This window comes from Myzus persicae, unplaced genomic scaffold, assembly GCF_001856785.1.
Source record: "Myzus persicae strain clone G006 unplaced genomic scaffold, MPER_G0061.0, whole genome shotgun sequence".
NCBI classification, from domain to species: Eukaryota; Metazoa; Arthropoda; class Insecta; order Hemiptera; family Aphididae; genus Myzus; species Myzus persicae.
In genome coordinates, this window is record NW_019101267.1 from 158,686 (window position 1) to 175,827 (window position 17,142).

A 17,142-nucleotide genomic window follows, 5' to 3' on the forward strand; every position below is an offset into this window, starting at 1 on the left:
AATTAGTCATATTAAAGCGTTTGAGTTCTAGTTTAAAATCGTATATTTTATCATATCGTAAATAGTGATAAAAATGCAACAACTGTATATAGCCATATAGGTATAACCAATATTTCGAAATTTTTCGTAATCAAATATCATTGAATTTGATACTCAATACATCCTAAATTCGATATTAATTTAGTAAACATAACCTAAAAAAACCTTATATAACCTAATATAATATATTATACCTAATTAATAGTTGTAATATTGTCAAGATATTAATCAATTAACAAATACATAAAAATCGTTCGTAACTCAAAAAAACAAATATTTTTAGCTAATTAAAAATTATATTTCAATTTTTTAAACTTTCATAGTTGTTACTGATTTTAAATATTCGATTAATAAATAAAACGAGTATTATTTTTGTGATAATTTTTTCCATTCTTTAATTATTTTGTTTTTAACTTTGATAAAATATACATATTAGATAGGCGTCGAAGTAGATAGTTATTACTACGTATTTCATCAAATGCTTACCTTAACTATTCAATGTAAAACATGCGTCGTTCTTATTTTATAAACTACCCCCCCCCCCCAAAATCTAAATCCATCATTAATGCCGATGAGATCCTACTGCGGGCTGCATGTAATTATAAGAGCATTTTAATAAGTATTTACTATTCTTCAACATATTTTTTATGTTTTTAAAAACTACCTCTACACGGAATACGGAAATAATATGATTATAGTTTATTATTATTCATCGTCCTTGAGAACTAATATATTCGTGTAAAAAATATGTTTTTGTAACCCCAAATTTAAAAATATTTTAACTATACTCCAAAATACACCAAATTATGGCTCTATTTTTCTTTTTTTCAAACCATGATAATTTTAAAATGAAACATCCTTTTTTTGGGGGGGGGGGATATTTTGATGATTGCCTAGAAATATGTTTCTTATTGTTTATATTTTTAACGTCATGTATTTCATTTATTTTTTTCTGTGGGAGGTGACTTAACTTCTATTTTAAGGGGGCTTAGCCCCTCAGTTACCTTTTTTCTGCTATGTAGTTAGTGGTGAAATTTCAATAGATAAAATTATTTGAATAATATTGATTAACATTAAAATTCTAAGGATCTAACTGTCTAGCTTTAACAATTTCTTTCACAAAATCGCTTTCCTAATCAGAAAAGTTGTCTTACCTATAAATTACGGAACAATATATACTTATGTTTTAGTAAGATTGGTATTCAATAAAAATTATTATTAACTTCTTTCAAATATTTAATGCTAAAAATCTTCTTAAATTATTTCTTTAAGAGGCACTCCATAGTGAGCAAATACAGTTTTTTAAATATTTTAAAACCACAATTTCAATAATACTTTTTCTTGAGTGGCCCGCCCATATAGGAAGTATTTCCCACTATTTTATTAATTTATTTCACAGATAAATTTGTTGTTTATTATTTATTATAATAATCATTAAACACTTACTTAACTTTATTAGTTATTACTTATCTGGAAGCGTAGTACTTATGCTGCCGACCTGGTGGCCTGTGGGCTATGACTAGTTTTTTTTCAATTATTATTTATTAACCTAGCGTTATTATTCATATAAAAATAAAATATGTATTCAATAGATCTAGAATTACTACATCAAATATGCAATTCATCAATAAAATAATAAAAACATTTTCTATTATTTCATAATACTTATAACTTAATACGAGTTAGACTTAGCAGTAATAATTCAATTATTAACTTCACAAAAATCTAGAAATTATGGATAATATAATGAAAATAGCCCCAACTCCTAATATAAGTAATTGTATTTGGTATACTAAGCAAATACTATGCATAAAAAAAACCTAACTTATTATTTTATTTGCACTATTATTATTTATTTCACAATAAATATTGTAAGAAATATTTAAATATTTCAGTACAGTAGTAATTCGAAAGTAAATGGGATTTTTCAGTTAATGCGGTAAATTAAGGTTTAATATTTTGTGTAAGACTAATTGGATGTTTAAAATTGGATACAATCAAATATAACATACAACATATTTGTTATTCAAACAAATATAAAGCTGCTGTTTTTACTTATTACTCAATTAAGAAACAGTTAATATTTTTTATATGCTATATGATATAAGTGTAATATAACGCGTGAACAAATATTACTTTATTAATCTTGATGACATTTTGATGTTAATTGGCTTAGAAAACGTGGGACATATTTAGTTATCATTAATTTATAGTTACGAAATGAATAGACTATCTTAAAACTACTCAATATTAAGGTATCATATACTCGAAAGCTTACTATAAGTTTCCGTTTCATTGGTACTAAGTTTCGTGTATAATAAAATACGATGTAGGTTGTTGTTCAATAATTTTGGGTATGTCGGAAAAAGTTCAACGAAAACACTTTCAATCACGTACAATATGAAACTAACTGTGATAACAGATAAGATATAGCAGCTTTGCGGTTTTTATCAAATGGTCAGTAAAACGTGGGTAGTACTTCTATTTTTTTAAGTGATATCTTATCTAGACTGATTATAATTTATTATTATTATTAAATATAACAGTTTTGGTCCCGGAACTTATTGAACAGATTTCGTATTATACTATAAATTTTAATAATTTATAATCTAAATAGTCACAATTCACCAATTATACGTCTATTCACAGAATATAACAATAAAAATAGTTTATCAAGCTCGTGTTTTTTAATGATACATTTTCCATTTGAACTTAAAAATGTTCTAATGATAATATTTAAAATCACTTTTATACAACGATATTCTTATGTTACTCGATAAGTAGGTATAAACTCATAAATATTTTAAGTTAAGCCAGTTGTAGAATTTAGACAGTTAAAGAAAACTTATCGTGCATTGAGGTATTTATATTTCAAATACAAAATGGTTTATCTCATTATTAATGTATCCATCATACGCATGTTATCAATTGTCGGATTAATAATATTTTTCTATTTTATTATACATAATAACAGTGGCGCCCAGGCTATATTTTTTTAAATACCACTCCACGTTGCTTCCCTTCTATGTATAATGTATATTATTCCATCAAACACTAAAATAATAGTTGTCAACCCATCCTAAATTCCTAACAGCTAACACCTCGGGCCGCCTATCGTGGCGGGGGCAGTGAAACTTGTGGCTTGGGTCACATTTTAGGAAAACATCTGAAGCCTCCTAAAATATTCCAAATAGAATTATAATTGTTGAAACAATTTAAAATAAGTCAAATCAATAATTATGTTATGATTAGGATTACTTGATGTTATCTATTAAAACAGTATTTCCCAAAAGGTGTACTATGTAAAGTTTCTATGTCTTTATAAGTTCTTATTTAATTGTTGGCAATATTCCAAAGTTTGCGCGACTTATATAATACCTAACTAATAATAATGTGCCACGATATAAAAAAATGTTTGGGTGCCACTGTATTGTGCCTTTATATGAGTATATAACAGTATTCTAATTTATAAAATTTTTTTGTGTAAAACAATTTTATTTTTACGTTGTAGTTATAGTAGTCAAATTACATAACTAAAATAGGAAGCTACGTTTTCGGTAAATACTCAATTATTGAATGTAATAATTGTTATTTATTATTGTTGCAGTACCAGAGTGCGGATAATAATCAAAAAAATTTTAAAACTTCGTAGAAATTTGATATTACCTATGAGCTCATTGAATGTTCAATATTTTGTTATTAAAATTACTTATTCATTGTCTAGTGTGACACAGCTAATATTGTTGTCAGAATATTATTATTTTAATACTGAAGACAAAAAGACTAGTTAAATTATAACACCAATATCATAAATTTAAATGTTTGGTCATATTTGTTAATATTTGTTAACAATTTATTTTGTCATATCTTATAAGAACTTGAAAACATTTTCAAAAAATGTTGACTCGTTTTGAGCTGATGCATGTTTTAATTTTCAATTTTTTAGTTTTTTTTTCCTATAAATTTCAACTATTGTAAATTATTCAAATATTCTTTTTGTTCTGTCAAAATATTGAAAAATTATGAACCGTTGAACTTTTATAGGTAGGATTGAAAATGTAAAATAATGTTACTCGTACGTAGTTAATTTTGTAACTAAAATACCTAAAAAATATATGATCTCAGTTTTTTAAATAGTAATTTACACATTAAAATCAAGAAAAATTATTTTCACATGCAGTTTTTTCGACAAAAATTAATTTTTACCGCTGTAGTACTAATGCCTAATAATAAAAAATAAATTACTTTAATCACAATAATCTCATCAAATATACTTAAGACCGTCTTCGCTCTAAATCGTTTTTAATACACAACGATTTTATATCATTGAATTCAAATTTAACACATCCATTACAGTGACTCTCTATAGACACCTAATGTACAGCAGAGCGTTACCCGCTTCTTTATATTTGAATTTATAAATATTATTTGTATTGTTAATCCAGTTATATTAGTGATATTATACGTGTTACACATAGGTACCTACCTATAATGTCACGTTTTGACTTAAATCCAACCATTTTTTTTGTAACTTTTAAAATACAATATTTAATGCGATATATAATTATATATAATATTTGAAAATACTATTTCAGCAGGTTATCAATTATTTTTAATTTTTAATTTTCATCAAATAAATACATTTAGACAATAATAACCTACCGATAATTATAATTGTATAAATATATTAAATCAAAATTTGAAAACAAGTAAAATATTCATTTTTCCACTCGTCCAACAATAAGTAATAAGTAAGAACTAATAAACAAATAAGTTTTGAACTGTTGTGTCCAATTTTGCCCATTGATGCATCGTGAAATAATTTCGTTGATAAAATGTTCCAATTCCATTCATGCAGTGGGTTCACGAAGGCCTATTCAATATTTCGCGTTTCTGGACCGGCCGGGATCACTTTGTTGAGCCTGCGTCATGGCCTACATTCATGTTTTTACTTGGGCTCTCGTGCCATTATCCATTGACAACTTTGCCTTGCAACTATATGACCTGGGCACTGAATACTTTTCTGTCGCACCTGTTATACCTTTTTTATTTATTTTAATAAATATACAACCGATTAAACATTTTATATTTCTTTTCTGTAATTACATTTTAAAACTACTATATATTGTATTCAATGCATTTAATTTTTGCTGTTTTGGTTGTTGATAATTTAGTCATATAAAATTCGTGCAATTTTGTTTCACAATGTATTTTACGTATTTATTTTAAACGCACTCTTTATAACACAAAACTACCTTATTTTTTATTATTTACGTGTTGTTTGCCTACATTTTAATAAAATATTTTTTTTTAGTGGCACGTGTACTAGTTTATATGTATAATGTTGTATTTTAGTTTATTATATTAATATACTTAGATTCGTCAAACAAGTATAATTAATAATTATATTACCCAAAACCTCCGTAAATTAATTATACAAATTACCATTGAATGCAATTGATCGTGTTCAAACATTAATCATCAATTATTATTAACTGACGTGTATTATACTTGTTGCGAACATATGTGTGTCCGTTGGCCGCTGCAAGCATTTTTATTACATTTTGCAATTTGCTGCAGTAACTGTGTATATGTATACGTCCCATCCGGCGGACATCGGCAGTTCACTCTGCAGCATACTAATCGATAACACTATCTGTTATACATAATATTTTTTGGCCACCGATGTATTTATAAGCGATTTGGATCTCTATGTCAACGTTTTAATTTGTTTTAAAATATTTCAATAGGCAGGTACATGGTTTAGATAAAATAAAGTGCCATGCGACACGCTATAGCTACTATCATAGCTTTGCCACGTACTCAATGATAAAACTATAAAAGTAAATTGAAATAATAAACAAGCTACTGTTTTATTAGGTAGCTACTCGAAACGAAAAATGTGTATTTATTTTATACATTATGCAGTCATCGTAATGTAATCAAATTCTTAAGCATTCATATTACGTTACGCAAATAAATATAGTTACAAGAATTATACCAACAAATTCAAGTACCTATAATTGTTAAAAAATGACACTATATTAAACAGGTTCATAGTATGTATACAATTATAATATAATAGAAAATTTTTTTTAATATATAAAAATATATCTAATAATTATAAATAAAAACATTAATAGAATATTTGAATTGAATTCAGTCAACGAAAAATCTTCTAAAATAATTATATTTAATGTATCTAAAAATGAATTATTGTAATGTCACATTGTAGGCACTAAAATAGTACATTTAAGAAATAAGAATAACATCTAAATCAATGATTGTCTAAAGTAATGTACCTATTAAGGATCCGATTCTAATTTTTAAAAAAAATGAAGAATCAATCTATGATATTGTATTCAAAACCTTTCATTTTCGAAATGAAAATTTTATTTTATTGTGACATGAATGTGGAATCTTTATAAATATATGGAATAATAAGTAATAACCATAGCACCAAATTACTCCAATTCATTAATACGTTGTATTTGTTATGTTATTTTATTGTTCTACATCTGAAAAAATGAAGTAAACAAATTTCGATACAGGTAGTGTCGTATTTTAGGAACAACTATAGAGACTAGACACACAACGATGCAACAACGGTTCATGTGTTAGCAAAAAATATGATTCTGTGAAATAAACGGACTACGTTATCGATTGCCGTGCGCACACAATAGTCAATAATAATATAATGTGCTGTATTTCACAAATAATAACAATAACGTAACAGTAAAAATAAAATCAATAATATTAATAATAAGTCGCAATTAATAATATCCGCGTATTATAGTATCAATCTGGCGGGGAAACGTTATTATTCGTGAACGACGAGCGCGAATTCCGTTCGGGGCACGCGCGTCTTGTACAACGGGGTGGGTGTACGCAGGTACGCTTATTATTTTTGCAACAACAACAACAACAATAACAACAACAACAACAGCAGCAGCAGCAGCAACGTCATCATCGCGTATACACAATAATATTATAATATCGTTACGTACGTCCGTGTCGTTCATGTTTACGCGTAATAAATTAACAATAATAATTATTGTTATGCAACGCATACAATTTGTACTATAATATTGTGCGCGCAAAATAATGGCCACGCGGCGTTATCGCATCGAACTTTTTCATCCCGAATTAAATCGCGAATAGAGGAAACAAGTCGGGCCGGTTTTTATTTTTTTTCCCACCATAGTTTGTTTTTTGTCCTTCCTCTAGCCGGCACCGCTTCCGCGCGTTGGCACGTGGCCCGCGGTGCCCTACTTCCGGAGTGCCGCCGTCGGTGCATTTTCCGCGGAGACAGACGGACAGCATTCGTTTGGGCTCGCGCGCGCGCGCGCCCATCGGCTGTGCGAGCGGCTGTGGCGACACGCGCGCGCACGCACGCACGCACGCATCACACAGGTCTGTTCGGTAATCGCGGCGGTGGCAGTGGCGGTGGATGACCTACTTGTGATCACGCGTACGCATAGAACGCAACTTTGCTTGCCTACACCACAATCAATATCGCAAGGGACGCGACGCACGCGAAACCCGCCTTTTCCTCACCGCCGCCGACGCCTCCCGCGCCACGATTTTAAGCGCCGCCGACGGATTCGTGATCCCTAAAATAAATACCACAAAAAAAATGTTAAATAATTATTGGCGATCGGCACAATGTACCTATAATAATATAAAAATATTATTTTTTTTTGCGCGTAGAGCTTAAGTTTGATTACCGATATTGTTTGTTACACACATCGGAATAAAAGTTTTCGATATAAATATTATATTAATATTGTCATATTATTATTATAAATGTATATAACAAGTTTCTATATTTATTATTTACCACGCCACCGTTGTTAGAATCAATGCTCCTCTCGCACCACCCACAACCTATTCACGTCGTCAGTCATGGGAAAATATAATATCATCTGATATATTATATAATACTAAGTACCTATATAATCATATTCGTAATCTGTGGTAAATTATTAGGGGGAGGAGCAGTCTGTCAAAAATACATTATGTATAAGTATGAAAAGAGGGGGTTTACCCCTCCCAATAAATAAATGAGGTATTGGTTATTTTTTTTTTTAACAGACAAGATTAAGTATTAATACAAAAAGATCATAAACTTACAGTTACGTACTAACAAAAACAGCGTACATAGAACAATAGTAGATTAAATTTTAACTTATGACGGGGGGGCAAAAATACTCTATTAGCAGATGCCCCCCTCCCCTACATCTATGTATGCAGACATTTTTTGTAGTATGCTGCAGAAGTTGATGACGTGTGTAACGTTAACCCTTTCTCCCTACTTGGTCAAAATTACAGCGGATAGCCAACTTATAATTACTTACAAATTAAGCTGTAATAACTCCGGTGTAATTTGGAAAAAGTGGGGGGCTAACTTCACACACTTGAAGTGATGTCTCCATTTTAATCCTCTGAAAATAAAACGGTTTTTTTTAGATCCTTATCTTATAATATGATCTTTTTGTCTTTCTCTTCTTGTCACTTAAAAAAACGTCAAAATAAAATTAATTTTTAAGTGACTACGTAACGTTCAACAATATATTTTTTATTTTTTAAATAAAGGTTTTATAAATGTGTCATTGTTGACAACCAGCCATTAACGAATATATTTTTGTTTTTATTTTGTTAGTACGAAAATACGTTTGAATTTTGAACATCATAATGATTTAAACTAAACACCATCCTAATTTGCATGAGATCTATGGTTAAACTAGCTACAGCTAAGTTCTTTAAAATCGTGAATTATGCTCTTTAAAAAAATATATATTGTCGTGTCTTATGTTTTGACTATTTATTAAAAGATAAAATGTATCTATTTGTAAACTTTATTACAATTAGGGCGTCTAATATGTACTAGTACATGATAGATATTTACAATTATTATTGATACATTTATAAAACTCGTGTTCATAATGAAACTACATAAAATACCAAAACTCAAGTATAGTATTTTACTAATATGAGCCTACTAGCAGAAAATATCTTAACGCTCCCCTAGATATTTCCCCTGCGGTATGAAAAAGTGAGCTGCACTTATGACGTATGGTAACATTTTGATTTATGTTGGAATTAGTTTTGACAATTCTATTAAAATACAATCACTGTTAGAAGTGAAAAAGAAATATTAGCATAGTGAATTTGTGTTTAAACGTGATATAAATAGCCATTTGAGTATATGAATGTACTCATAGTTTGATACATATTATTTGGGTTTTGTGTTGAGAATAAAACCAAAAAAGTCTGCATGGGTAGCCCCTTAACTCTGCAGGTTGCGTACAAGTACACAGCGTACTGATTTCATTATTTAAAATTTGACAGTTTAATCCTTTGAAAGTCTCATAATACCAGTATTGCATAATAACAAAGAACAATTGTGAAAATTAAATTGGATTTATTTTAAATGAATTTATAAAATATTAATTAGAAAACATGTTTACGGATTTCGCAATTTATTTTTCTATTCAAACTTAAAATTTATGTTATCGTTTTTAAACGTCAAATTATGGTACTTATTTTAGAATGCTTTTATCGTTGAAATAAAATAATAATTAGTTCCTTGGTCAAGACTTTAAAAATGTTATTAAAAACAATTTAGTTCCCCAATTAATGCAACAGCACTTATTTTAGAAAAAAATGTACTCAAACTTTTTCTGTGTGTGCCAAACTTATGAGCTAATAATCTGTTGGAATAGGAACGATGTTATAAACAATTTTTTTAAAATTTGATAATATTTAAAATTCATTAATTTAAAAAATAAGAATATAAAACATTTGTAATTAAAGCTACAAACGTGTTGATCTTTTACTACCAACACATTCTTACTGCACACTAAAATAGGGACTGCGCGCGGTGATCGATACACCTGTGTGCGTATCTGTCAGGCCGTAAATCGCTTTCTCTGCTAATATAAATATGTATATAATTAAATAGGAAAACCATTTCTCGTCGGTGTTAGCTATCAAAATTTACGTTAGAAATTCCTATAAAATTGTTTAATCCGTCCAAGTAACAGTATCTAATGAAATATCAAATATAATGTAAAATATTAGGTACGTTGATTGGTGTAAGTATTGATGTATCGTATTTAATAGTTTAGACACCGTGCAGTATCAGTACCTATTCAATTTATTGGTAATAATGGCGTTTATGAATTAATATAATGCTACAATATTTTAACTTAGCAGTTTATAGATGGAAATATGAGGAGTTTGGGCATGGTTCAAAAAAAGCAGAAAGCAGCTTTTTTAGTTTTGGTGGATTTCCCCCCCCCCCCCCCCCATCCAATAATCCTTTCCATTCTGAGGATGTGGGCTTGCTTATGTTTTCCCCTGGCCTCCAAATGTGGGGCATAACCCGGTACTGATATTTGGTATAATGCCAATCGGTATAGTATTGTTTAATGTAATACTGCGTATTTTTGATGTGCACTTTTTTTAGTGCAATATTTTTAATCAAATACTCTTTTATTAAGACAAAATGATCTTTATGATAAGTTTGTTGTATATACATTTGTTTTTATATTGTGTTTTATTAAAATAATAGTTCAACGCTTTTGCGACATTATTGGACATTTATTTAATAGCAATAATAAATTTAAGTATTATATAGTGTTGTTTTTTTTTCTGTAGTCTATGTACATTGTACACGCACAGAATACCATTTTCAAGTACATAATTCAAACATAATATGTACTTACCTGTACATTATATTACTGTTTATCCTTGTCACAGATAATGAGATAAATAACCATTGATAAAACGTAATTAATTTAATATAGCTATAATGTAATATAATTTACTTAAAATTGAATTAATGTATTATTAAATAAAAATAATAAAGTACGATTATTGACTAGTGTCATTAAACTTATTATTGTACATCAATTAATAAAGACACACATTTGCGTTAAAATACTCAAAGGAATAATTAATTAAAAACTAATATTTTTACTAAGTAATCTAACCTAACTTGTCTCTCAAAAATGAACTATTAAAATGTTGATAGGTTGCTAAAACTTCAATCATGATTCATGATCAATATTACCTAGGTATTATCATTATTAGGTGTTATTCTATTAGCTATCAATAGACTATAATCATTATATTCCGTTGCGTATTAATTCTAAATATAGACTCACTGCAATATACATAAAAGTCTTGGTGACATATTTTGTTCATGTGGCTAACAACATGAATACCCGAATCAAATAAAAACATATATTATTGTGAATTGTCCCTTTAAAATAAATTTTTATAAATACAATACATTTAAATTTTAAAGTATATAATGTACTTGTGGGCTTTTTTTTACCATTCGCCATTATTATTACTTATTGATGTATAGATCAACATATTAATAAATATAAATATCTAAAATATAACTCGATGTTAAACAAAAAAAAATATTGGTTTTCCTCAAAGCATTATTCATTATGATATCTAATGAGTTCTACTACTTTGGTAAAAATTCAATACTGCTGAATAGTGACTGAATAAACCGAAATACTCTAGAAATGATTGATTGCACTTATTCCTTAGTCCCTTACTTTCTTTTCTATTAATTATTACAATTTATGTTGTAATAATAATAATAATAAAAATCATAATATAATACGCATTACAGTTACTGGCTAATGGTTGTGAAGAAGTAGTTGTTAATCCAAATCAACAAGTCCGAGGTCGATCAGTTGGTTACAGAGAGCGTGGCCGTAGTGTTGGTTCAGTGGGCCCAATGCGATCGGAAAAACGATCGGCTGATAAGTCACCTTACTCTAGCGGACCTTATTTATCACCTCCACCACCTGATACCAGCTGGAGGCGTACTCATTCAGATTCAGCTTTACATCAGAGTGTGTCGCAGAGCAGTTCTACTGAATCGTTGGCACATCTGCACAGTCCTGGATCTCAGCGCAGAAGTAAGCAGAGTCTAATATTACTCTTTACACTTTTATACATTTATTTTTATTTTTAAGTGTATTATACCAATCTCTGTTTGATACTATACAAATATACAGGGAATATATGCTAAAAGTAACACATATGACATGATGATAATCATATTTTTGGGGAAAAAAGATACGCATTGATGACACTTCCTAATGTACCTATTACATTTTTATTTTTATTATTAAATCGTATAACAGAACACGGTACCACTTGCACTTTAAGCTTCTTGGCCCTTAGGTCAAGTATTGAAGTGGAAGCCAAATTTTTGATGAGTAACTTTTTGGTGGTTATGGAGATGAGACATTTTTATTTGTTTCATTTTTTATTTTACATCTTACTTCATCGTTATTAGGTAGTAAAGAAAAAGAAGGAATTTTTTAAGCTTGTGCAGAAGCCATCGTGCCATACGCGATCAAAAGATTGTGAGATATCTAAAAATGAATATGTACCGTGCAATTGTTTATCCGGGGAAAACAATATAAAATCTACTAAGCTGTGCACGTAGTGATGTACTCGTATAATCTGTTGCTCTCCGGAGACCAAGATCTACAAATAAATTAATGTTGAACAACATTTTAAATTGGAGTAAAAATGTAAAAATACATTTGGTCCCCCCCCCCATGCAATTTCTAGCTACACCCTTACCAAAAACTACCATCTTTGAGAGAAAGATTAGTTAGTTAAATGATTTTGCGAAGTCATAGGCTTAAATTCAGCGATTATTTTTTCAAGTAAATTTGCTAAATATTTATAGTTTTATCTGAGGGCGTTGCAAGATTAGTAAACTGAAACAGTGCTCTAGTTCTCTGCTTTTCAACAATGCTCATACCTATGTCTACACAGAAAATTAATCTAAAATAAAATGAGCAGAGTTCTTGAAAGAAAATCTCGACATAAGCTAGGTAGAGGATAAAATACAATTGTGGATTTAACAAAAATAGCAACACCCCATGTTTAGTGCTGGGTGGTTAGTTTTGATTATTATAAAAACTTAGTACTGACTCTTGGGATATGAGCATAAGAATATTTCGCGAAGTGTGTTTTAGTTGTAAGAGCAATATTAATGACCTTGTTATTTAGAATAGTTCTATATATAGTTTATGGTCATGGTTTTTGAGTCCATTACGTTGAAATGTAATAGAGATTTGTTTGTGACAGTTATTAGGCATATTTTTTGAACTTTTTTTTAAATGATTGAAATAAGGTAACGCGCGTAGCGCATGGTTAGTATTAATATTTAACAGGCAATACCAATACTGTTTATTAGTATAAAATTAAACGTTGCCGTATTCATTTTTCGTATAGAAATAACAGTTTGACTCTAGTAACACAACAAAAACAAAACAAAATACCGTCTTTGTAGTACTATTTTAATGAGAAATATCAAAGCCATTAAAGTGCGTGAGTAACCGACGACTTCCACTGCAGAACTGATTGTTTAGTTTTTAGTTTTTACCTGAATAAATTCATTAATACTTATACAATTTATTTTATTTAGCCTTGATTGATAACCAGCAGTATGATAAGAAAAGGTACTTGTCAGCATCACCAGATAAAAGACCTAGGTCTTGTTGTGACGTACCTAGAGTTCCTGGAATTCAGTAAGCCATTATTTTTAATCTCTTGGGAATAGAACACATTTTTATTATTGACTTTTCTAGCGTTTTTACAACTCAACAAGAGCCTGGTGTTGTTCAAATACCTATTGGTAACAATACTGGTTCATTACCAGACCTCACTAACTTTCAGTTTTCCCAGCCAATTCATGCCCCTCTTGACCAGGATGACCAGTATAACTTATCATCTCCTTATAATAGCAACGTAAGATCAATATTTTACTATATACGAGTATATTGTTTGTTCTTTTTATTTCTTTTTAGCATATTTAATACTAACTACATGCATAAAAAAATTAACAATTTAGATATTTTAATACATAAATTAAGGAAACCGAGTTCCTTGATAGTATGTGATTAGATTAGATGGTTGTTTCAGCAGAGTCCACTAACGACAGATGGTTGTAGTCCACAAGGCTCTCAAGGCTCTCAAGGAACCCCGAGCCAGAGTCCAAGTATCCTATCCCCAGTTTCAATTAACAGCCGTACACCACCTACACGGTTTTCATTTACAAGTTCACCACCACCTGATTCTCCTAACCAAACTACTGTGGTCACTTGTGACATTGTGTTACCAGTGAGTTTTGAAAACATTTCTTCAGAAAATTTCATCCCAGATAGATTTTAAGAAATGTTCATTTTCTGTTTTGTAGATTGATTGCTTGAGTTATTTCTAGTAGCCAAAATGTAATTTGCTAATTTGATACATTCAAATATTATCAAATATTTATAAACAATATTTTAGTTTGTTTTATTTCTCTTTTTTTTTCAAAATTAGATTTGTTTATAGTTTATATCTCAAAATGTGTCATGTCCTCAAACTTCTTAAAAGTTCATTTTTCTTCAATGTAATTATTGCTTGCTTATTTTTCTGATGCATGGTTTCACAATATTTTATCAATTTTGCACCATTTAGTTAAGAGGATGTCAATGCTTAATTTGTTTTTTCTATCTGACCATTGAGCAATATAGCAAATTTTTGTTTAGCAGAGCCTACCTTGTGTTGTACGTTTTATTGTTAAAGGGAATTGACCTAGTATCAAATTTGAAATTCAGAACATTAACTTTTTTCTTAAGTTGGCTATTTTACGGTATATTTCAATTTTAAATTCAGCTATGAGTATGTAAAGTGTTACAATTTAAAAATACTCATATTTTGCTTATTGTTAAAAATCTGAAGTAAGAATACTGATAATGTTCTTTAGTTCAAACTTGATGATTGGTCAATTCACTTCAATACTAAAGCTACAAACACAAGGTTGGTTCTGCTGAACGCAAGTTTGCCATGTTGCTCATGGACAGAAGGAGAAAGCAAATAATGCGCTGACATCTTGATAATTGTATTTTAAAATTATATATTTAATAAACATATATTTTGCCTTGCAACTAATTTTTCTTTTATCTATTAAGTATTATTTAGATATTTGATTATTCATTTTAAGTACCTTGATATGATTGCAGAATCATCTTAGTGTTCCTTACTTTATGAACCATAGGTTACAACGCACATGTAAGGTTAGTTGCACGCAATTTAATTCATTTAATAATTTTTTAAATACATGTACCTAATACCTTTTTTATGTGTTATGTAAGTTTGTTTAAATATTTTGTTTTGCTTACAAACTTAAAATGACTTTGCTTGTATCTGCATAATAGACAGAAAAATTTAAGTACACTTAATAATGTGTTTAGTATATTGATGATTATCTATATAAACTTGTTTCTTGCAGGGATTCACTGTAGATAATAGTCCAGGAAATGGTAATTCAGGAGAAAACTGCAATAATAACATTAAAATGCAAATGTTGGGTCAAAATTCAAATATGAACTGTGTAACTGGCCAAATGAATGGCATAAAAATGAACCCTGTACAAACACTTATGTATCAGCATATTCCATTGTCACCATCACAACAACAAACCCACCAGTCCTGTGGTCTTGTTGATGGTCAAACTGAAATAAATTCCTCACATGTAAGTTATCAAATCAAAACATTAACAAATATATATATATATGGTGCTTATACATTATTTTGTAATTTCAGTTAAACATAGGAAATTCCCAACTTAACAATATAAACACATTAGGATCATATAGAAATCAACAATCCAACAGGCCAAGTCCACAATCATCTCCAGGACTTACAATTCAAGTATGTATATAATATTTTTTAATTGAGGTGAGTATATAAAATTATTTAGTGCCTATTCCTTCCACATAAATATTTGAGTTTTTATAGTTTGACTCAAATTTGTAGAATGTTCTATTCTATTTAAAATATAGTAAAATATTTGAGAATCAAAATTATTGTTTTAACACAAAAAAATTAAGCTAGACCACCATCAAGTTTTAGTTAATTAGAGCCCTGTCACTCAAACCTTAAGACGACAAAATTATATGCATCTTTTCTTTAGATGTTCTACTCACCAACATTCTTAATTTCTTTGTATCACATTGATATCTAATATTATCATTATTATCATGATAATAATTTTGAATTTACACATATTAGAAGAGTCCTTGTTTGCATTCTCAGTAGGTAGTTCTTTTATTTCTATGGTTTTTACATATATTTACTTAAGAAAAGGCCTGCACGTGGTGAACCAGTGATTACAAACCTGCAGCTCTCAAAGATATTGAATGTGGCTCAAGTTACATTTTTAAGTTTAAACAATAATTAACTGTACATTACAATTTCATAAAATAACTCAGTTATCTTTATTATTATGACTTAAATGAATTTATTTGTTATTATTTTATAATGTGTATAATATGTACATAAACCTTTATTGAATTTATACGTACCTATATTTGTTTAAATATATTTAATTTTGTAATTTTTAGTATGGTAGTTCCAGTCCATTGTGTGGCAGTCCACAGAGCCCATCTTCCCCTAGCAATTCTTCAGTTAGTAGCACTAATCAACATCAAAACTATCAAACGCAGAAAGATTTTTATTCAAACCTAACACAAACTAACAATCTTCAACACCATTTTGAAAATTTCTCTATGGTAAGCCGCTGAACTAAGATATGTTATACAGTAGTTTTATAGTAATAACAAACTAGAAAAATTGATTTTATATTTGTATATGATAATAAATCAAATAAATTATCTAAATTATAAAACGCCTGTTTTATAATTTAGATTCATTAATTAGTATAATCGATTAAAATTTATTTTGGTTTATGCTTATATAAATAAAGGATATGATGGTAAGTAAAAAAATAATCGTAGTTCCTTCTATAATGCTTGTAACAAACTTAACATAAGTCACAAAATGATTGTTACCAGTGATCAAATTTTTTTGTTACAACTTATAAACATAAAATAAGTAATTATTCAAGACTTGGCATGTCATTATATTTGGTGTTCAAATATTGTGTTTTGTTCTGTTCTGTTTTATTCTGAATTTTTAATATAATATTATATCTATTAATTCTGGCAAGTCCAGTCATGAATTATATATTCCAATACTTTAAAAGAATCAATTTTTATTATACTTTTT

The 17,142-nt window shown here is 28.9% G+C and overlaps 1 protein-coding gene across 6 annotated transcripts in view; it reads left to right on the top strand.

Annotated features, from left to right (window-relative positions):
* Positions 1-17,142, top strand: part of LOC111028492 (CREB-regulated transcription coactivator 1-like) — a 33,007-nt gene that overhangs the window by 13,476 nt on the left and 2,389 nt on the right. Inside the window, exons 2-10 of one of the 6 annotated variants that reach the window (XM_022307147.1) lie at positions 11,696-11,987; positions 13,517-13,619; positions 13,680-13,839; positions 14,014-14,211; positions 15,096-15,149; positions 15,365-15,607; positions 15,679-15,786; positions 16,479-16,646; positions 16,841-16,849. In XM_022307147.1, coding sequence (XP_022162839.1) covers positions 11,696-11,987; positions 13,517-13,619; positions 13,680-13,839; positions 14,014-14,211; positions 15,096-15,149; positions 15,365-15,607; positions 15,679-15,786; positions 16,479-16,646; positions 16,841-16,849 — 1,335 coding nt within the window. The remainder of the gene's footprint in view (positions 1-11,695; positions 11,988-13,516; positions 13,620-13,679; positions 13,840-14,013; positions 14,212-15,095; positions 15,150-15,364; positions 15,608-15,678; positions 15,787-16,478; positions 16,647-16,840; positions 16,850-17,142) is intronic. The other 5 variants (XM_022307148.1, XM_022307149.1, XM_022307150.1 and 2 more) reach the window with 5 other exon arrangements.